Genomic DNA, 23,030 nt, shown 5'->3' with positions numbered 1-23,030 from the left:
TGTACAGTCGCCATCTACTGGTCACCATCTATTCTACCCCATCTTTTGCAATTTACCCAAATTCAAAGAATAGTTTTAAATTAATTGAGCAAGACCGGGACATTTCCACTGAGACAGAGTACAGCTTTATTAAAGTCAAACTTCAGGCATGTCTGAACTCCTTCAACTCAACTTTAGAATGAAAAAAGGACAGAATCAATAGTCTCAAATAAAAAGACAGTCATGTACTACAAAAAGAGTGTTGTCCCAACAGTCACACACATTTAGAAGCAGAATTGTACAGGCAATAGCACGCCACAGTAACATGATCCTATGCAAGTTCAATGCAAACTATTTACAAGTCTTCAACAATATGCAATAACACAGGTTGAACAGTAATCATTGTCAACATGGCATTTTGTGTTCATCCACGTTTTAATCGAAGCAACACAGAGATATGACCCCAGTTGGATTGCAAATAACTGTAAGCAATTTCACTACATATAAAAAGAGATGAGTGCTTATGAAACCAATGTTGTTTAATTTCCAATGCTGTTCTGACAGCATGACAATAAAAAATGACAGCAACACTGCACAGAGAAAAAAAAAGTAATCACAGTGAACTGAGAAATACTGTTGTGTTCACACATTTGAGGGGTGGATGGGTTGGGGTTTGGGTTGGTTAGGGGGTCAGTCAGTTTTGGGCATAAAAAAATCTGCAAAATTCTGGACATTTAGAAAAATATTTCTGCTTGTTAGCATCCCTTAAATGAGAGCCACCATGCAGTCTTCTCAAAAGCATGGCTACTGAGCAATAATCAAAAAACAATAAACAGTATAATGCAGAACCAATTTTAAGTAAATGTAATCATGCTGCACACAGTGACAGAAAAATGAGGCATAATACTGTTGTTTATCATCAACATGTTCACCGGGTCGAAACAAAAATACAGGCTGTTTATGCAGAATCTCTTTGCAACAGAAAAATAAAAAGAATAAAGATTTAAGCAGGAAATTAAACACATTTGTATTTAATTAAACTGACAAATGTATACTCTCCACCTGATAAGAAAAAGAGTATAACCACTGACTCCTCTTTGAATAATCTCTTATTGGAAAAAGAAAACAAAAAAAACAGTGCTCACCTTTGCGTGCATTTGGACAAGGCTTGGAGACCAGTTAGTCAGATTGAAGACATATGATCTAATTTCTAAATCACAGATATATTAACCTCACTCAACCAATCGCTAAAGTCTAATAATTGTGAACATATGAATCTGTTGTATCAAAATTAATAGAATAAATACAAAATAAAGAATGTCAAATAAAAGGAAATTCAAGTTTAACTCACACTGTTCATTCAAATACCAAAAAAGTGCTTTAATAATGCACCGAGGTGACAATGAGCTGTGTTAAGTATGAAACAAAATACTGCTCATCTTGAATGTAAATTTGGCAAATTTAAGAGAAAAATCTAGTCTTATAAAGAATATAAATCAAAAGAGTCAATTGTTGTTTTCTTATTTGTCCTATAAGTCATGTATGCATTAGGAAAAGTCTTAATTGATTTGAAGAGATTGGCATCATTTAATCCTGGTATTTAATTGGTATGACTACCAATCACCAAAGGAGTCTTTATAGACAGAGAAAACAAATAGTTATCAAAAGCATAGACTATGGCATGATTACAAATATTTTCTTGAATTATCTCATGTGTCCATGCACATATATTATAGCACAAAACCTGAAAGTAATGGCAATATATGGAAATATTGGATTGCATTAGGGCTGCCATCTCATCAGAATTCATTATTTTGTCAAGTAGATTTGCACACAGAGGAAATGTTATCTTTTGAGTTTGGTACATTCTAATTGTCATTCACTTAGTGGATTTGGTCTTAGTCAACCAAGACTTTGTTAATTGTTGATTAATCGAATACGGTATGCTATTTTATCCCATGCTGAAGTTATTTTGTGGAAGATCACTGGTATGCACGTATTAGATTTAAAGAGGTCCTACTGCATGTAGACATCAGAAGTTTTACTGATTTGATTAAATAAACAAATGTATTAAACAACAAATTCTATAACTATACTACTTGACTAATAAGTTCTTTACTCGAGGACAGCCCAATATTGCATTATGGTGCTTTAACACCAATACAGAAAGTCAAGATAAGGTGGCTTAATATATGACCAGCTGCTGTTACCAAATGTGGAATCATTACACATACACAAAAGGGGAAAACAATCAAATAAAAATATTCAATGACTATACATACACATAAACTCCCCATACTTTTTTATGTCCATTTCACCGCAGATGGAGAGACCATCCTCTACTGGTGTTTGAAACTGAAAATGGACTGGTATAAAATATGGTGCAATAAATACAAAAAACATTGGCTTTGACAGATGAGGGTTTAAAAACACTGTACATAAGTGTGTAACATTATTTTTTACATTATACTGGAGTGCTGTATAACGGTATGTGTCCTACTTTATATAAAACCTAACCATGAGGATGCCCTCGAGATCAGTCACTGCACTGAGAAAGAATGAAAACAGAACAAGGTTGTAACGGTGTTCTTGTACCTTGGACGACACAGGAGTTAACTAAATGGAAGAAGAGGCTATAGCTAGGTTGGCAGTCATTCCAATTTGAGTGAAAAACAAACAGCATTTAGGACATAACTATGCCCCAGAACTATGTCAAGCGCTCACAATGGTTGGATTTTTGACCAAGAGCAAGTTACAACAGTTTAAATTTCAACATTACTACAGAGAAGAGGTATTTTTTTTTAAACATTTATACTTGCCATAGGTTTCTTGTATATACATTTCTGTATATGTAAGACCTACCTAAATTGGGTAGTGATAAGCCGCATGAAAGTCTTTCAGAAAGATTTGGCAAAAAAAAAAGAAATAAAAAGGAAGAAAAGGAAACATTGGCGCTCACAGTACTGAAATGAAACTGCATCTTTGCAGCAGTTCTTACAGCCAGAGTCGTATGGTTGATTTCTACTTGACTGTGCGCTGTGCTGCGTACCGGAAATAGAAGATCTACAAGCTCATTATCGTTGTGAAACAGTTTGTGAGCTTGTATATCATCTATTTTTTGTTTGCGAGTCCAGTTCACCACAAAGTATAAATCACGCTATACTGAGGTGATCCCTTAAGGCTCATAACAATACTTCAGACAGCACCAGTAATCATGAACCGGGGACTCTTCAAGTGCTTATCTAGTTAACAACTGCAGAGAAAAAAGCGAACAGAAATTGTCAGACCCTTCAAGTCAACAAAATGTATTTGTACACTTGTGAAAAAATGAAATAAAAAAGAATAAAATGCGTTCAGCATTTCAATCTCGTTGGAGCAATCAACGTGACAAGGCTGCAGGTTGTCATCATCGCTGATTCGCTTCACCTCTCAATCCCTCCTATTCTTTAGTAGGCTACTTTACAATATAATGGGGCCAATTACGTATGTACACAGTGGCAAGTGAGAACGGCGATATGAAAAAACTAAACAAAACAAAATCACAAGGACGTCTGTAATGTCATACCATTACTATATACCATTATAATTCACCTTAATCGGACTATATTCACAAGGTTTGTGTAATGTTTAACACCTAAAGAAATGTAATACACCACTCACTGAGATGAAGTGAGAGATAATCTGTCTGTAAACATTAACAAACATAGATACTGTATATAATTATATTCATCATCTTTACTCATAAGTATATTAAAACCATGTCTAAGTAAGGTTGGAATGTAGTGTGATCCTGAAAGAAAAACAATTGCACAAATCTGTCCTTTCCCCTGCTCCTGTTTGTTAAGATAAATAGAATGACAGTTCACGTCTGGAGTGTCGATCGCTGTGTGTGTGTGTGTGTGTGTGTGTGTGTGTGTGTGTGTGTGTGTGTGTGTGAGTGTGTGCGTGTGTGCATGTGTGTGGTGTTTTGGGGGTGGGGGTGTTGGCTCTGCCATGTCGCTGTGCAGTAGAGCCATCTTGTGTGTGAGCCGAAGATGTTCGCCCCAGGAGTAACCGCAACTCACATCAAGTAAACAAAGAGATGAGCAGCATGGCGCAGAGGTCGGGGTGGGGTGGGGGAGTTATTCTGCCGTTCCCCCTCTACCTCCCTCGATGAGTTCTTTCAAAAGTGCCGGCGACACACAAGATAATACACTATTTTACACAAAGTGTAAAATAAAAACAACAACAAAGAAAAACAACCCACAATGGAGGTGGCTGGTTTGGGCTTTTCGACTGCAGAGAGCGCTGCGACCATGGTGTGTGTGGTAACACACAGAGGCAACGGGAACATGATGACTCATTAGCCTCCTGCTGGCACTCCAGACAAATGTGCGATCACATGTGTGTCTCAGTTATGCAGCTCTGGATTTTATCAGTATTCGTCGAGAAAAGCACCGTAGTTCTCCTCATAGCGAGCTGCTCAGGAAATCAGGCTCTCGCCAACAGGTGAGCACTATGACAGGGGGCGGGGTTGGGGGTCGGTGGGGGTTGGGTGTGTTGAGGTGAGGTACTCTCAAGCTAGCTGGGAGGACTCCCCGTCAGGCTCCTCTTTGACCCTGCCAGGGCTCAGGCTGGGGCTGGACGGCCGGGTGGAGTTGGCATTGGAGCCCAGGGGACTGAGGGGGTTGTGATTGGAGCAGCAGAGGCGACCATCCAGGGAGGAGGGCGTGAGGACTCCCGCTTCATGGTCCCGGCAGAAGGAGCGGGGGCAGAAGTCACAGGGAGAAACGGCAGGGGCGCCGCACACACTGCAGTCATGCCATGGGCATTCCCAACGGCCTTCCAACCAAGAGACAAAGGGTATATTATTTGGATACAGGGATAGATGCCATTTTTGTGGATAAAATGCATCCCCTTCATTCAATTAGGGTGATGTGTTTTATGTTTTGCTAGTCCACTGTCTTTTTAAACATAAACTATTATTACCAAAGCCCTCCATTTGAAGAGCTTTGCCATTTACCTTGCGTCAGATTCAAAACAGCAGTAATGTGTTTGACATTGAAACATCATTTCTTGCTTTAAAAACAAATATTATCACTATCCCAATATGAAGGGTCGCTATGAAGTCTTTGCATTGGTTTACAATGCAGCTATTCTTTTAATTTCTTAATTGTTTGCTCACAGTTTTAAATGTTGAATTTAGATGTCTAAATCAGTATCAGTAAGAGACTAGGAGACTAGACTATTGCAGTTGACTGTTCCTTGACTTAATTCAAGAGCAATACAGGACATTTATACAAACATACATTTTATAACCAGATGCCTGAACACATTCTGCCAAAAGCTTCCATGCATGCATGCAAACCACACACAAGGCAAGTGCGTTTTGTCCATACCGTAGGGAGGCTTGGTGAGGTTGAGACACAGCAGGTGGTACGCTTTGGGACACTCCTTCTTATCACACATCACCAGCTCCCCACCCTCGCCACAGCAGAAGCAGAAGTACTCGTGTGTGTGTTTGCCTTCCGGACGCAGCTTCCTCTTCTTAGGCCTCAGCTTGGCGTTCCTGGCCTTCTCCTCCTTCTCCATCACCACGGCACTCTGGGAAAAAGAATAAAATTAGGTCAAAAGAAGAAAGAAAAACATGTTTCTTTCAAAGGTCAATCAAAAGTCTGGTGTTAATTAAAATCAACAGTGAACGAAGCTTTCCCCACCGTCGGCTGCACCCCCAAGAACCCAGAGCAGTTGTCCGCCCCGCAGTGGCAAGACGCTCTCCTGTTGCCCACACAGTGCAGATTGTAGTTGAACGTCAGCTCTGAGCCTGTGGGAGATGAGAGATGACTTCTGCATAAAAATAAAGACTTATCTGCCATTGAATGTGTACATGCATAAGAAAAGAGGGATAAAAGGAGCTTGTGAAATAATATTGCTGAGTGAGTTGCATGTGCATGTCAAACCGACCGGCATCGATGTCGCAGAGGGTGAAGAATCCTATGCGAACGTCTCCGTTGACTGTCCATTTCTGGGTCTCACAGTTGGGGCTGCAGCTATGATTTATAAACCGAGAAGAGTTTCCTTTGGGTCCTGCATCTATTACACGATCCTGAGAGGAAAGGTTTTTTGATGTTAGAAGAGAGTTAAATACATTTAGCCAATCATCAAACTCTGGTGTTGTCCAACATATCAATTAGCGCCCAGTTAACCCATTTTGGGGTTAGCATTATGTTATGCTTTAGCTATTGACACGCTATGAGCTTGTAGGTCTGCTATTTTTGAAAAATCGACTGACATAGAAACATACTTTTTCAGAAAACTTTTTCAGAAAACTGGTAGGTAAGACATTTTTAGAATCTGATCTCAGGTCAAAATGGGTTAAACGAAAAAAATAAAACCCAAACAGTATTCCAGATCTCCAGAAACAAGGCTTTAATTAGGACATCTCTTCATTATGCATTGTCGTGTTACCTTAGTGAGAGTAAGCATGTAGAAGTTGGTCACGTGGTTCTCATGAGCACGTTTGATCCGCTGCTGAGTCTCCTCTGTGTCTATTACCTCTCCCACATACTCTGTCACAAAGTCGCCCTGCAAGAAAAGCACATTTGAAAAAAAAAACAAAAAAAACAAAAACAACTCCCTGACAGAAGGCATCAAGGCATACTGGAGCGGTGAGTTCTGACTGACCCCGACACTCACCTTCCTGAGGGCCTGGTTGGTCCGGAGGCCCCAGCCACGGCCCTCTGTCTTTATCACCTCAGTCTCTGCATAGAGACGCTTGGAGAAACACTGGTTCTCACAGCTATCTCCTGCTGGACATACCTGTAAGGACAGCATAAATATCATCAAGCAGTCATACTGTAATAATAAACACTAAAAAACAAAAAAACACGTCGTAGTAGCCTACTGCTTTGGTTTGGAGTTCAATTAGTATCAGAATTGAGAATATGGTATCTAGTTCAAATGTGCGATGGGCAATGTTTCTGGTTTATTTAGGCTTGCTTCTGCACCAGTAGCAGAAAAGAGGTCTACTCTACGGCGCCTTAATCCCCCCCTCTCCCCCGTTTTTACCACCCCACGGCTCTACCTGTCAGTACCCAACTGAGCATGTTCAGTCAGTGTCTATCGACGGGCTCTACCTGTCAGTACCCAACTAAGCATGTTCAGTCAGTGCTCAATGCTATCCTTCAAGTCCAGACCCGATGGCACAGCACCCTCTACAACAGAAACAGACTCCACCGTGCCAACGTCGGAGGAGCTAGCTTTAGTTGGACAATGAGCAACACAGACCTGTGGATGGCACTCGTACTGCAGCATGCGATTGAGACACTGGGACTCAAGGTTGCAAGGATGCTCGTCTGTTGATTTGCAGTTGCATCGAGGGATCTCTGCAAGGTCAGCTACATGCACCTGCACTTTCCCCACTGGTTTATTGGACTGTAAAAAAAGGCACAACATCCACATCCATAGAAAATCCCTGAATCATTGGTTTGCAGTATGACCATAGAATGTTCCAATGTCATGATGAGTTTGCTGGCTTGTTTGTACGGAGTACCATCTTAAAGACGGAAATCAGAAGAAGAGGCCAGTGTTTGTGTATGTAGCCTGCCACTCACGCAGCCCAACCCAAGGTATTTTTCATTTCACCACATCTTTAAGGCAATATTATCTTGATGAACTTGAAGGATGGATTATTCGTAAGGTACATACTGTGTGTTATTATAAGTGTTGAGTCAAAGTTTGTTACTTAGCACGAAAAGGTTGGAGAGTGGAGGCATTCTACCATGTATGACATTAAGGTGGTATTACCTTGATGATTTTGTACGGCGGTGGTTTGCGTGAATTACGTTCCTGCTCCAGTGCCTCCCTGCTCTCCCTCTGAGCCTTGAGCTCCTGGAACCTCCGGGCTGCCTCCTCTAGAGCTGGAACACAGTAGCACACCTCTCTCAAACACACATTATACCACAGGTCGTTTCGAGGAAGCAATCTGATTGGTTGAAACAGCCTTCTAGCCGTGGATCAAACCAGCCCCATTCACCACCTAATCAAAACAAAGAATTTAGCAGCTCTGTTTTCCCAGAGCGCTAGCAAACTCGTGGCTAGGCTAGCTAGTTTCTTGGGACATTTGTGGTCGTAGTGACTACATCTGTCATTAAAAAAAAATATTTTTTCAGCGAGTTTCTTAGTTTTAAGGGTAACTGTTGCATAATTGCAATATTACACTCGAGGGTGTGGTTTAACGTGATTATTACCACTTCATGGCAATAATCACGTTAAACCACACCCTCGAGTGTAATATTGCTTAATTCATCAGCTATGTTCCTCTAGAGCTGGAACACAGTAGCATACCTCTCTCAAACACATATTCATCCTCTAGAGCTGGAACACAGTAGCATACCTCTCTCAAACACATATTCATCAGCTATGTTCCTCTAGAGCTGGAACACAGTAGCACACCTCTCTCAAACACACATCCATCCTCTAGAGCTGGAACACAGTAGCACACCTCTCTCAAACACACATTCATCAGCTATGTTCCACCACTAAATCAGAAATAGATGGGAAATAACTCTCTTTTGACCGATGCAAAATAAATACCTTTCTTGAAGGTTTTGTTGATGTTGATCTGGCCAGTGGCAAAGTTCTTGTCGTTCTCCACATAGGGGAAGACGCGGCCTTGGTTGATCCAATAGTAGTCATGTGAACCAAAGAAGAAGACGGGGAAGTCGCCAATGTCATGGCGGAGACTCTGGATGTTGGACGGCACCAGGCGAGGGTTGCAGATCTCTGCTGGCCACCACCTGTGAGAAAAAAGGCACCCAGACATTTCATTGATTGATTGATTGAATTCTTTATTAATCAGAAATGTAAACAGTACAGAGTACAGTCAAACACTTAGCCATAGGGCTAAATGTTTGACTGTACTCTGTACCGTTTACATTTCTGAAAATCTCGCACCACCCCTTACCCCTTATCCCTACACTTATTTGCCATTTTTTACTATTTTAAAACATTTTAAAATGGTTAAAATAGCCGATCTACAAGCTAACAACGTGTCGATGTAGATTGGCTAGTTAAACAATTTTTAAATGTTTTAAAATAGTAAAAAATGGCAAATAAGTTTAGGGATAAGGGGCAAGATGAAGCCCATAGTCTAAAAGGATATCACAGAGAAAAGAAAAGTCCTTGCGGTCTTATTTACATTCAGTTTTAGGGTATTCAATTCATAATCATGACATGAAAAATAACAACAAATTTCAAATCATCACAAAAAATTACACTCGTGTGAAGTGAGCGGTGCCTTTTATCCAAATGATGACGTCTGATGATGTCAACAACATGACATCATGGACATTTTGTGCTCAAACGGACATTCCGTGCTCAAAGGGACGGACAGACAGAAAGACAGACATACATACATACATACATACATACATACACACACACACACACACACAAAGCTGTGCATTGGAGCGGCTGCACTAGAGAGTGTCACTCAAAAAGAAGTGAGGGGCACTCTTATCACCGTACATCATCATGACGTAACGTGTCGATTTGCTTGTCCACATACTGTATATGATGTACATTCTCCATTCATTGTCAATGGGAATTTTAATGTTTGTGTTAGATGAAAGTCTACACTAATAGCTTAATATAGAAGGGGCTAGCGCCCCTCAAAAAGGACGTGTGTATACTGTAGGTTGGGAAAAAAGGAAGGGGGCTATAAAGAGGTAGGGGTAGTCACTTGACTACGGGAGGAGCGATAATTTCCTCTCCCGTTGACCTGCTGAAAAGTGGATTTTCTGTGGCAGTGCTCTAGATTAGAAGGAGAATAAAAGTGGGTGGTACCATACCGTTGTTCACACTCCCTCTAGCATAGACATAGAAAGGCCTCCTTCGGCTCTGGGGCAAATTGAGGGCAAGCTTCCGCGTTGGTCTTGGAAAGTAATGAAAGGAACTAGGAAGCGACGTGAGTCACGTGACTCGACGCCGGGGATGCGCCATATAACGGGGCACTTCCGCCCTCAGTTTTATACATGTCGCTCCAATGAATTGCAGCAGCAAATGAGGCGTCCACCTTTCTATGACAATGCCCTCTAGTATTGTGGCTGTGGGTGTCGCTCACTTTTTTTTAGGTAGTTAAGTCATTAAGGAAAGGGGCGTAGACAGGAAAGGGTAGGCAGTGAGCATGAGTGTGGGAAGAACAAAGCAGAAGATGAAAAGATGTGTAAATGTTGCATTCTGGACACCTGCTCACCTGTAGTTTCCCAGTTTGACCCAGACTATTTGTTTGTAGTGAGGCTTCCTTCCTGCCCTGCAGTCACCACAGGACCATGCCCCCTCTGGCATTTCCATCTCCAGACACTCCGGGTGATATGAGGCAGGGCATGAGTCACAGCACAGCAACTTGCCTCCTGCATAGGTGTGGATGTTTGTGACATAAGAAATGAGTGTGCAGAAAAAGAAGCAGTATGTAGTTAGATGATGCACCTTAAAACCTGGCCATACTCTGAATCTTATTTGCAGACGCACCTCGGTTATGCATAATATTGTACTTCTAGGAACTTCAAAGCAACTTCTACAGGCAATAATCAACTTGTCAAGTTGGGGTTTTCCAAATTAGCATTAGAACCTCGAATCGGAGCCATAGTAGAGAATAATTAGAATATTCATATTTCATTTAAAATGAACTCCAATGGCCAAGAGATTTTCGCTAATACAGCAACTTGTATAATATACACACAGCTTGACCACACCTATTTATCAACGTCAAGTTTGATTTCTACCCTTTAAGGAAACAAAACATTATTTTGTCACTTTTTACAGGTAGTACTTATATGGAAGATTGGGAACCCCTGATTGATCAAGACATATCGGTTGTAATTTCAACCACGGTCTTAGTTGGCACGTCCAATAATCAGATTCAGGGTACAGAACCAGGGCCTATCTACAATCAAAACATGCAGCAGAAACGGCCCATGGCAAAAAGGCTGACATGCAGTCCTGCTATCATAGCAAACTGTTCTAGCTCCACATCCTGCAAAGACCAGCTTGCATGGAATGAAATCATGTTTCAAACAAAAACTTCACTTGTCAATTATACTTTTGATTCTTATTTTAAGAACTGACGAGCGAGAATACAGTACCATGAAATGTTCACAAAAAAGAAAAAGGTAGGAACCCGACATTGTTGGTATTTACGAGCGCCTGGATTCAGGACGCACGTATATGACCAGATGGTATGCCAAACATATTAACACATTCACCCTCTGTCCTTAATTTCTTGTATCTCCCTTATCCACAAATATAAGCAAAAACTGCCTAAAAAGAGAATATAAGAAAAAGTGAATTCCATCCAAGGCAGGTCCACATTTGAAGGAATGGAGTTGAAAAATGTCACAGTCAGCAAAACAGAGGAGAGCTTGAGCATGGCCTGTCAGAGCCCAGGATGAGCGAAATCAAAGCCCAAAGTGCTGAAGCAAAGATGCGGCATGCCTCTGGCAGCAATAAGCCCCACATACAGTACAACAGATGATAGAGTTATTTCACTTTTGATAACTACACACACATGGGTGCAGTGTAGTTATCGCAGCCTACCTCTCCAATCAAACGCTCCCAAATGGAAAATACAGTCAGTGTGATGACTGTGCAACTAGCCCAGAAGAGTTTCTACTTAAATGTTAATCCAATTCTGAGTATAGTACATACTTAGTACAAGGTCTAAGTATGGCTGATTCACAACCATGTGAGGAGCAGCTTGATGTGAAGTGTAGGCCCGTCTAATCACATCATCTGCATAGGGTTATTTGTGCGTCGCTCTACAATTAACTGCAGCAAAACAACCAGTTAATTCACTTAGCACTTCAAGGCTTCCGAATGAAAGATGCGATAAGGAGGGAAGTCAAATGAGAGAGAGAAAAAAATAACTGGGAGCAGGCACAAGCACAGACACACGCCAACGAGGCAGAGAAGATGAAGAAATGGTTCAGTTACCTTTCCCCACATTCTTTTTGGTAGCTGACGAAGAAGAGGGAATCATAGGTAATTTCAACTCAGCACGATTTGACTCAGTCAGAAGGTAGTGGGACTTAAAGGCATATGAACTTAATATGGTGTCAGTAAGGTCCTGCACTAACAGCCCTACACAAGACACACAGGAAGAGACGGGAGTGAGCCGCAATCAAACTAACATAACCGTGGTTTCACAAGAGAGAGAGAGAGAACACACACATACACACACGCTTGCTCGCACGCATGCACTCACACAGACACACACCCACACACCCATGTGCGCACGCGCACACACGCACACGCACACGCACACGCACACGCACACACACACACACACACACACACACACACACACACACACACACACACACACACACACACACACACACACATTGTTAGAACACAGAGAAAAAACACAAGTAGAAATGAAAAAAGGCTTGTCCTGGGCTGATACAGTGCACTCAACTTACTGATAAATGGTCCGACATTCCAAAGCAATAATCTATGTTGTGATGACTTGGCACTTACTAGTCAAATTTTGTTAAAGGATTATTCCGGATTTACCATTTTCTTACCTTAATCCAATGTTATTATATCCAATAACGATTGGTAGAGGTGAAAAATGACATAACTCCAAACAGAGCCCACTGGAGCTCCGACCGTGCGCCCTAGGTAATACGCTAAATCGCTTTTTTGATCGCTTGAAATGTATTTTTCCCCCCACACATCTGTCTTTCATAATGACCAGATACGATGCACAGTGTTTTGTCCCTAAGGGGCTTCTGTAAAAAGGCGAACAAGCCTATGACCCAGCACGCATGCTCTGAGCTCTGCTGGGCTCTGTTTGAAGTTATGTAATTTTTCACCCCTACCACTCATTATTGGATATAATAACGTCTATAATAACGTACGGTAAGAAAATGGAATTCTCCTTAAGTACTGCATCTTCTACTGGTCATCATCACCAGACAGTACATTTGTAAATATGAAGTGCAGTGTAACAGACCTGTTCATCCTTCATTAACATTAGTAACATGACAAAGAACAAATATCATATTTCAATATCATATTTCAGAGCACTGCTGGTACTTGGGAATAGAGCCTGACCAGATTTTTAGGTCCGATGCTGATACCAAATTTGGAGAGTCCTAGACCACAGATTACCAAGGTTTTGACCGATAATCGTTGAAGAAGCAACTAAACACATAAACTGAACTTCAAAAAAGTAAATTGTCCACTTAAGGCCTCTTTAAATCATTTTTGAAACATTTCAAAATAGGGACACCAGGTTGAAAGTGGATAAAATCAGGTCTGGCTCTACTCAAGGCCAACAACGCTAAACATGAAAGCTATAGGAGTATAATAAACAAAACATCTGAACCACTCAAGTCTCTGTTTTTCATCCATCATAAGGTTTACTGAATCATAAAAATAAAAAAAGAGAAATGAAAAAACACAACAGGACTACGTTACGGTTCTGAATTGGCCCTGTTGGGAGAGAGTTAGTGCAGTGTGGGACGACGCAAGCTCACCTCTGGCACAGAGGAAGCACCATCCCACGTTGATGGGTGAGGACTGGAGGCCATTCCGCTTGGTGCTGCTGTGGTTGCTGCAGATGATGATGTGAGGTGTGAGTGCCATGCTGCCCGCTGCCACACAGCTGTCACCTGTGTGATAGGCCACAGGGCAGCGGATGCAGCGCATCATGCGCCCTGGGGACAGAGATGAAAGAACCAAATTCAAATAACGACAAGACCGTTTTAAAAGTGGTGTAGATAACATTTAGTCACTAGATGTCGCACGACACATTCCCTGAGCCATGTCTATAAGGCAGCACTCATGCTCACCTTTACTGGCACGCTGCAGGTCTTTCTCCAAGCAACAGGTAGAGCAGCTGTGCTGCGGGCAGCAAAACCCCCCACACGGACTGCTAGTGGTGCCCGGGAGTTTACGCACACAGTCCTCATGGTAGAAACAGCCACATCCTACCACAGAGCAGCGAGTCACCTCCTTTCCTGAAGCTTTACAGCTAAAACAAGAATGATTACCTATGGGGAGAGAGAAATAGAGAGCTAAATAGAGCCACACAGTAGAATTCTACATCTAAAACTGCCAGATCAATTGTTGCATTGTGAATATGTGCTGTTGGGGGGAGGAGTGAGGATATTTCGAGGGTCCCATCATCATGTCTCACCGTTCTTACACTCCAGACAAGTGAACTTGCCATCGGGAAGAGACGCCATGCCCAGACACTCAAGGTGAAACTGCCTGCTGCAGTCGCCTTCACACACGACCAAACCGTCACCATACACCTCACAGATCTACACAAGCACACACACAACAATCAAAATCTCATAGAAACATGCGTATACATACAGTATGTGTATAATCATTAATGGGAGGATGACAATGTGACATTGTGCAGCGGTCACCTGGCATACGGTGTCTCTCTTGCCAGTGCTGCTGCCCTGACGAGACAGACTGGAGTCCACTGACTGAGTGTCTGAGGCATCAGCGTCTGCTGCTGCAGGGCTATCCAGACTCTTCCCAAATAAACCCTGGACACGATAGAGAGAGAGAGAGAGAGAGAGAGAGAGAGAGAATGGATTAAAGCTAAATACAATCTCACAACAAAATGTGCGATTTGTGAAACAGTGTTACATACAATCTCACAACAAAATGTGCGATTTGTGAAAATGGAGCCCCCCAATACTAGAGCTGTTTCCTAAACAATTAACACATTTACAATTATGTTTTAGTAATATTGTTCTTCCTGTTCTACATACTGTCAGCCAGGCGAAGAAATCACAGATTGAGGCTTTAACTATCTCTAGATTGACCACTTCAAATGCCCTAATCTTAAAACATAGGCACCCATCTAAAAGCTATATGGCTAATATGCTTCCATAGAAGACACGCTTGTTTGATTGTGTGAGACATGGAGAAAGTTCATGCGTCTGCATTTGCGGTGCTGTGGTTTATTTTGCCAAACCCACCTGGGAATCGTTTAGGCCCCTGGAGTCAGAGTCGGAGGTATCTCTGTACTGAGATGAAGCCATCTCCACATCTGTCGATGCCCTACTCCGCTTCTTTAGTGGCTTGCACGCATCCGAGATCTCACTGGCCCCTAATCATTATTCAAAGGATGACAAAATAATACAATGATGCACATTTCCGAGATAACAATACACAGTATAACATTTATTATACTTAGAATTTGTCATTATAAATTATTATATTACTATAAATACATTAATATCAGTAAATTAGCACCCCGGGTTTTTACTGTGTACAGAGGTGCTACCTGAGAGATGTGCAAGATAAACTAACCATATGAACCCTATTGTCCCTATTCTGAGCATGTCATAAACATTCAGTTAAAATAGGCAAACATTCACCATCTACACAAGCTCACAACATGTTGCAATGTGACGTGTTGTGAGCTTGTAGATCCCGGTCAGTGAAGTATGTAAATACATAGTAGTTAGAAGAACAATGATCTTTGAACAATCACCTTTCTGTGAGCCCGTCCTCAGCATTGTCTCAGGAGCCATCTCAGCCTGTGATGAGATTGCACCAGGTTAGAGAGTTTTTAGGGTGATTTCAGTGTCACAAAGTGAAAGTGCAGCATTTGCCCCAACAAAATGTCATTTATTTCCAATATTGTATCAGATTAGCCTGATGACCTTCAAGGTGTTAGCAGTACCTGCTCCTTTTTGGTTTTCTTCTTAGGGACGGGGTCATTGCCTCTCTCTGACTCAGACCTGCTCCTGACCGACCGCCGCTGCTGTTTCCTCTCCTGAGAACCTGAAAACAAAGAGCATGCATGTGTGTGAGAAGAGAAAGGCTGTGGTCTCATTAAGCTGATAATTTGCTCCATCGACAAGTCTAACGTTCAACAGTCCACCATGCCATATGCCTGCATGTTCCGTACTTGGCGAACTGCTGTGGTGAGAGCCAGGAGAGGAGGTAGGCTGTGTGCCTCCCTCCTCGCTTCGGCGACTGGCTGGGGAACCTCTCCTCTCCTCCCCTTCCTCCTCAGCCTCAGCTTCGTCTCCATCTTCCTCTTCCTCTGGGCTGGGCTCAGGTTTAACTCCACATTCCTGCTGTGTAAAAACAAAGAGTAAAGACCACAATTATATCAATGCTGTTGCGTATCAATGTGTACATGGTGTCCAACACCATCTTGAAACATCAACCAGAGCCTGGCTTGGCTCACACCTACCTCAGGTGAGCAGTACCCTAGGTCGGGCTGCTTGGTCTCTCCCTCCACCCTCTCTGTCCTCTCCTCCTCTTTTTCCCTTTTCGGCGAGGGGGCAGCTCTTTTCTGCAGGAGAGGCCAGTCACACTTGGTGATCTCCACGTTCAGCTTTTTCATGGTGATGGAGAGAGGCAGCAGCTTTCTGGCTGCCGCCGTTTTCCAGGCCCTGACCGGGGGCGGAGACTCCTGCCGTCCCCCCGACTCCGAGTCGGCTTCCTGGCTTGGGGAGCTAGCACGGCCGGTGTCTCCCCTCTGGTTCTTCTCGCCATCCGGGCCCTGGGGATGAGCGGGGTCGTTGGCATTGGGGATGCTGCACTGCCTCCTGGGCAGCTGTCTACGTGGCTGCTGTTCTCTGTTTGGTGACACAACCGTGGCATTTTCCTTCTTGCCCGCTGAGCTGCTGCTGCTGGAGCGCTGCTGCCGGGCCGCCGGAACACGTCTGTCAGTCCGACTGCCCGTCTTCTTGGTGGGTGGGGGCTCATTGGGGTCTGGGTCGACATAGATGAAGGTGTAGTTGTCAATGCGTTCTTGCCGTGTCATCAGGAAAGCATCCTCGGCATGGCCCACGCCCACCTCCCACTGGGCACGCTCTTTCTGAGGGATGGGTTTCTGCAGCTGGGGTAGAAAGCACGCAATACACACACAATAGTGTTGGTGAATGTCTTGTATTAGATCACGTGTGGTTGTTGCTTGAGCCCTGCATCAGGAGCGGGATTTTGTGGTTTATATCTGTACTGTACTTTTTTTTGTGGTTATTGTGCTATTTTATCACTTTAAATTCACATTTTGTTGTTTATGTCTAATGTTTATCATGTTGCTCTGTTACCTCGTCCTGTAAAGCACTTTGTAACTATGTTTGGAAAAGTGCTATACAAATAAAATAAATTATTTTCGTTATTTAAATACCTGCGGTTGGGAACAGGCGGTCAAAATAAATCATTGCGGCCGTGGGTAGGCATGCAGAAGATAGGAGTGGGATTAAGAAAAGAGTCCTGCGCAGAGCTCTAGTTGTTGCTGTTTGTTAGTGCTTTTGTCTTGAAGCACCCTAATTAGGAAGGCATCGGGCAGATTTGAAGGGCTTGCCACTTTTTCTTCTTTTTTGGTTGAATGCTTCAGTGTGTTAGATGGTTGTATCTCTGGTGTCTCTCTTTCTGTACAGTTTACATCCAGAGCAACTTGGTTCTTTTTTGTACCATTTTATATTTTGTTTAGTCACTTTGTTTTGTGTACTGTAGCTCAAACAAACTTGGATGTGCAGGGACAAACTTGGATGTGCAGGAACGTGGTGCGTGACTAGTTTGTGTGGTGGGACCTGCACTTCACTGTTGCTGGGTCACCAGTGGGTTGCTACTTGGTAAACAATATTTGTATGTATTGGTTGACTGCATTGTGACATTTTGTGTTGTGGTTGTCTAGTTCACTTTTAGTTTGGTCACTTGAATGTTGTTCTGCTAAATAGCACTGCTCTTTATTTCATTTGTGATAGAAACTCTGCAGCTAATTTTACAAATAACTTTCCATCCATCCATCTTCAACTGATATTTCCAATCTTCCCTTTCCAGAGCAATATTAGCAACTCTTGGGGGATCCTGAGGCGTTCCCAGGCCAGTGTGGAGATATAATCCTCCCATCTGGTCCGTGGTCTGCTACAGGATTTCTTCCCAGTGGGACGTACAGCAAGGACCTCCCTAGTGAGACGCTCGGGAGACATCTGTACTAGATGCCAGAACCACCTTCTTTTCCAAGTCAAGCAGATTCTACTCCGAGTCTCTCATGTATGACTGAACTTCTCAGTCTCACTATATCTCTAAGGCCGGCCACCCGTATCCACAATCTAATTATTTCGGTCATGTCAGTTGAACCAAACTGACATTGGTTGTTCCTGTGTAGTATGCAGCAACCTTGACATGGGAAAAGCTTTCCGTTTTCTGTAACATTTCGACTGTTGAGCAGCAACATGTTTTTATGTTAATAAACCCTATAGCATGGGTATTCTTAAAGGTGTGAGATGTAACAATTTGCAATAGAGTTCTTCATGCCTGCCCAAAATATGATATTCCTAATCTGCTATTAAGTGATGGTATATACACCTTGTGTTTTTCAGCAAGGTTTGAAGTCTTGCGTATTGTCTCAGTTTGCAACTCCTCAAACTGGTGTTCTCCCTGGTACATGACGATCCTCTTCTCGTGGATCCATGCTCGCTCAGCCACACTGCCAAAGAACTGGACATGATACTCCCGATGACCTAAAAAGACCAGAGAGAAAATCAGGTAAACACACTTTACATGCAGTGTTCATTTATCTCTGACCTGTATGAACATTTCAGTCAATTTAGTTTATCTGAAACAAGGCTAAAAGATGTATATCATGCCACCTCTATTCACATATAGAGCTGTCACTACCTAGTCTATTACTTTTATCCTGACGATATCGATAAAGATCAAAATGTCACATGTAGCATGATTGTATGTTATCATGTATGGTAATGTATGGTATCTCTCCACATGGTTTTGTATGCATCGTATGCATGCAGACCGTTACCTCTGGTGTTGATACGTGTGTGGACTTTCATCTGGGGGTCTGAGGAAATCATGCAGGGCCACCAAGGGAATGTGCCCACCTTGGACCACACCAGATCTCCGATCACAAACTCCTTACAGAAGCCTGTCTCCTGGATCACTGAAGGGTGATGAACCTTTGAGACCTAAAGGGGAGAGTTAAGAACGTCATGACTATGATCCTGTAAAACAAACTAACTAGATAGTAAAGGTGTCCCCCACCAATGATGAATAACTGCATATTCTTTTCTTTTTTTTTAAACCCCTTTATGATCATTATGATAAAGGTACCGCTCACTTCACAGTACACAAGTGTGAGTTCTTTATCTGGTAGTTGACAAGCACATAGAAGGGAGTCAAAGCTTCTCTTGCCTTTGGTGTCTTTGGCTCAGCTTTGATAACAGTTTTCTGAGGAGTCTCTTTCTGAGCCGTCTCCGTCTGAGCCACAGGTAGTTCTCTGCGTTGAGGCTGGATGCTGGTGTCCTCTGCCTGGTCCGTGGGACTGGGACTTCCCTGTGACTGTCCCAGATCCAGACCCTGTTTTTGGGCCTGCCCTTGCAATCGCACACTCTTTTTCCTCTTCTCCTTCTTCCTCTCATGTCTGCGCTGTACCTGCGTATCTGTCCTTTGAGACTCCTGTTGAGGATTTAAAAAAGAAAATTGTGATGTGAGCAGTTACATCAACCATCTGTACTTCTCAATGATGATTTCACTCATTTAATCATCTATAATTGTAACTTGGACATGCTCACACTACCTGCATCTCCTGTAGCAAATCGCCACATAGAGCAGATTCAAAAAGCTCTTTGCCATTCTGGTAGGTCTTTATGATCTTGAGCTTAATTTCCGGAGAGCTGGTTTTCTTCAGCACACTGCTGGGCACAGTGGATGGGGCATGAGCTGGCTGAGAAGAGGGGGTACTGTCCAATAATGAAGGGGGAGGGCTGGAGGAGGGCAGGAGTAACGGGGGAGGTGGTGGAAGTGTATGGGTCATAATGTGTGGTGTTTGGGCAAGGGAGGACATTGGCGGAGGGCTTTGAGGGTGAATGTGTGGGTGCGCATGCGGATGAGGCTGTAGATGAGGTGGGTTTGAGTGGTAGTGGTGTGCATGGTGGTGAAGAGGGTGATGGTGGAGGTGTGGGTGGTGCGAGGGGAGGGGAGGGGACACAGGCGACAGGGGCCTGTCCTGGAGCCCTGGGCCTCTCAGCACTGTGCTCTCTCCTGGCATGAGGCCGTGGTCTCCGTAACTCCGAATGGTGCCGTAGCCATTGGCGGAGCCGTTGGGGTACTGAGAGTACATGGAGAACTTGGTCTGAGGCTCATAGAGGCCCAGGCCCGGAGGGTAACCATTGGAGACATGGGGCATGTCCTCCGAGGCAGAGGGCGGGTACGAGAACTCTGCATCCAGAGCAGCATCGTAGGAGGGCCCTCCATCCTCACCCGGATCACTACCGGTGTCGTAGGTGCCCTCCTGCCGGATGTTGGCTGAGTCAATGAGCTGAGGGGGTTGCTGAATTGTATTTCCCATGATCCCTTGCATGAAAGAGAAGGAGAAATCCATTGTTGTGCTCCTGCATCCTTAACTGTGTTTTTCTCTGGCTGGACCTGCAGGATGAGTGATAAACAACTGACTGAAAACAAAAGCACCATACTCCAACATGAAAGATGTCAACTCTGTATAATCTATTCTACTGTATATATTTCTATAAATCAAGGCAAGCAAATATCTTAATTTGTTAAAATATAAAATATCAAAAAATATTAAAGGTAAGACAACTCATTGAAAGCTGAGCATTAGGTTTTTATCCACCACTTATCTGGAACAAACTCCCAGGAAACTGCATGTCTGCTAATACTATTCTTATTTATTTTAAAACACAACTTTAAAAATACTTTTCTGTTTGCCACTGCCTTTGATTGAGTTATTTGTCTTTTCTCTTAATCGGAACTGTAACTGTTGTTTTGTTTGTTTTATGCATCCTTGTAATTTCATAATTTTATAATTGTGTTTCCTTAATTGTTTGATGACATTCTGTGTAGACTAGAGCACATTGCATTACCTTGTTGTTGAAATGCCTTGCCTAGGATGTGCTATTCTCCTCAGTCCATAGGAAACAACTGTGGTCTCATGTTATTACTTGGCATTGAACATGTAAGAACACTGACAATGTGCCAATCAGTAATTTGTGCCTCAAAGAGCTGTCAATTAGATATCTACTCAAAATTGGGAGCAACAGGATCTATCATTTTCTAAAGACCTAATGATATCTCATATCATATTACTAATATCATATCATATAAACATATTACTTGATTAATTGAATACACTGGAAACAATGCAAACAAGCCCTTGTCCTTTTAGCATAATTGTATATTCATACCAGTGTACTATTTGCACACTGTTAAAAAAATAATTCAATCAGTTCTCAGGACTCAAATTTGCTGCTGGGAGGATAATATAGCATCATACAATATTGAGTCAATTATCTTATTTTTCCACAAATATTCTATCGATATATATCAACAAAACAGCTGAGTAGATGCTTTGGTCTTTGGAATTCTTTGAGTTGTGTCAGAATTCTTCCGTGAGACCCATTCAAATCCGCGTTAAACGTTAAATACCATGTCAATACCATAGTCCTTTGATCACAATGCTACTGAACAGACCCAGGGGCAGCAGGCTGCCTTCCTTCCACACGACGATGTAAACATCCATGGTGTCAACCTATGCACCATCTTCGTGCGTTTTGGATATAGTCATAGCTTCACTGTTACAAGCATTGACACACATTTTACGTGTTGTTACGTTTGGAAAATGACTGCGCAGACAAAAATATTTCACTGGAACTGGTAGCTAGCCAATAGCTACCAGTTCTTATACAATATATATATAAAAAATATATCTTCTTCTTTAAAACATGTATAAAGATGTTATGTTCTTGATACTGGCACATGGCGACATGTTGCAGATTTGCGATGTATATAAGGCAGGAAACAAGATGAAAAGACAGCTAACATTAGCTATGCTACATTGACAATATGGCTGCCTTTATCCCTTTAAATCAAATTTGTCTAGCGTGATTATAACACCATCAATGCTTTTGAAGGAAATCAAAATGTAAAAAAAAAACAAGCAACGACTACGCGGCCATTCACTAGTGTACATGCAGCAATACAACGGTAAACACGCTTATCTCTAGAGAGAAAGCAAAACGGAGCACAGTAAAGATGCTGTGGAACAAAATGTCAATACCTTCAGTGTGTCCCATTCTAAACACATACACCAGGATACGTTTCCGCGTGCAATCTGTAAAAATTGTAAAAAAAATAAAATAAAAAATAAAGATCGCAGATTATTGACCGCAGGCCTCTTCGTTTTAACGCTATTCTGAATAGATGGGGGTGGGGGGGTTAACGTAACTGATCGCTACCCAATCCCATTCCTGCCTCTTCCTCAATCTGCAGGAGCTAAAGCTAGAGGAGCATTTTGGTAGAATCTTGTATTCTTGATCCAGGAGAGGAATGTGCAAACTCTCGCCCCTATCTATCTATATGCTATATCTATATCTGCCTCTGATTCTGTACTAGTCTATTTAAACATAATCTAGCTTTCTCTTCCTCCAGCTAACAAAAGCACCCTAGCTGCTGCTCCCCTGCTACGGGGCCTTGTACTCCGCTCAGCGCCAAATCACAAGCACCCGATTGGACTGTAGGTGGAGGGGGTCTTCTTCATCAGATCCACCATAACGGGTGGGTTTTTAGCTCATCGTTATCATGAACACATTATTGTAAACAATAAACAAAACAAGTATTAATATATACAATAATAAGGTGATTCATCTGCAAGCGCCTTGCTATAATGCAATAAGAAATCAGGGCTGTCCAAAAAACAATCGAAAGATATAAATGTGCTGAAGGAAATGTTATTACTGGCATGGCATGTGATCGTGAACATTGCAATCAACCTTTAGAAAGATGATTAATCGCTATGAGCCTATGACATTGCAATAAGAGGATGGTATTTCTCTGGGCAGTGGGCAAAAGGATATCTTAATTATTTTAGATAGATCTATGGACCAAAGCTAAAATAGATCTAAAAGTCATCAACGCGTTACTTCAATCATGGCTTTTTAGAGATCTGTTCTTTTGACGATCGACACCGTCGTACCGCGGAGCAGAAACACGGATGCAGTATGTTGTGTTCTGGGCTGTGATTGGCAGGTTGGAGGTGAGTTCTAGTCTGT

At 42.5% G+C, this 23,030-nt stretch overlaps 1 protein-coding gene across 4 annotated transcripts; it reads right to left on the bottom strand.

Annotated features, from left to right (window-relative positions):
* Window positions 1-99: 99 nt before the first annotated feature.
* On the bottom strand, window positions 100-22,445 carry nsd3 (nuclear receptor binding SET domain protein 3). 4 transcript variants are annotated; one of them, XM_083783911.1, is made up of 25 exons: window positions 22,040-22,445; window positions 19,544-20,391; window positions 19,159-19,422; window positions 18,770-18,932; window positions 18,319-18,473; window positions 16,193-16,843; window positions 15,902-16,073; window positions 15,674-15,774; window positions 15,482-15,527; window positions 14,964-15,094; window positions 14,400-14,525; window positions 14,162-14,288; window positions 13,815-14,015; window positions 13,500-13,679; window positions 11,950-12,096; window positions 10,214-10,370; window positions 8,554-8,756; window positions 7,765-7,877; window positions 7,246-7,392; window positions 6,655-6,777; window positions 6,427-6,543; window positions 5,923-6,064; window positions 5,676-5,782; window positions 5,358-5,562; window positions 100-4,800 (listed from the first exon to the last, which is right to left on the bottom strand). In XM_083783911.1, exons 2-25 carry the CDS (start codon window positions 20,345-20,347, stop codon window positions 4,535-4,537), a joined length of 4,848 nt encoding a protein of 1,615 aa, XP_083640037.1. In that variant the 5' UTR covers window positions 20,348-20,391; window positions 22,040-22,445; the 3' UTR covers window positions 100-4,534. The 4 variants fall into 4 exon arrangements, with proteins under 4 accessions (XP_083640037.1, XP_083640039.1, XP_083640038.1 ...); XM_083783913.1 differs by having other exon boundaries at window positions 11,950-11,973; XM_083783912.1 differs by having other exon boundaries at window positions 15,902-16,070.
* Window positions 22,446-23,030: the final 585 nt, after the last annotated feature.

The sequence above is a fragment of the Protomyctophum parallelum genome, assembly GCF_964188405.1.
Source record: "Protomyctophum parallelum genome assembly, chromosome: 15".
Taxonomy (NCBI): domain Eukaryota; kingdom Metazoa; phylum Chordata; class Actinopteri; order Myctophiformes; family Myctophidae; genus Protomyctophum; species Protomyctophum parallelum.
Note: the sequence above shows the minus strand (reverse complement) of the source record. Positions and strands in the feature narration are given on the sequence as shown.

Bases quoted from the DNA above. Each gene is read 5' to 3' on its own strand.
- nsd3 (XM_083783911.1), bottom strand. From the start codon at position 20,347: ATGGATTTCTCCTTCTCTTTCATGCAAGGGATCATGGGAAATACAATT. The intron at 18,933-19,158 runs GCAAGAGAAGCT...TCTCCCCTTTAG, and splicing joins CTGAGCCAAAGACACCAAAG to GTCTCAAAGGTTCATCACCC. The intron at 15,095-15,481 runs GTGATTGTTCAA...AATAATGATTAG, and splicing joins GAGGACGGGCTCACAGAAAG to GGGCCAGTGAGATCTCGGAT.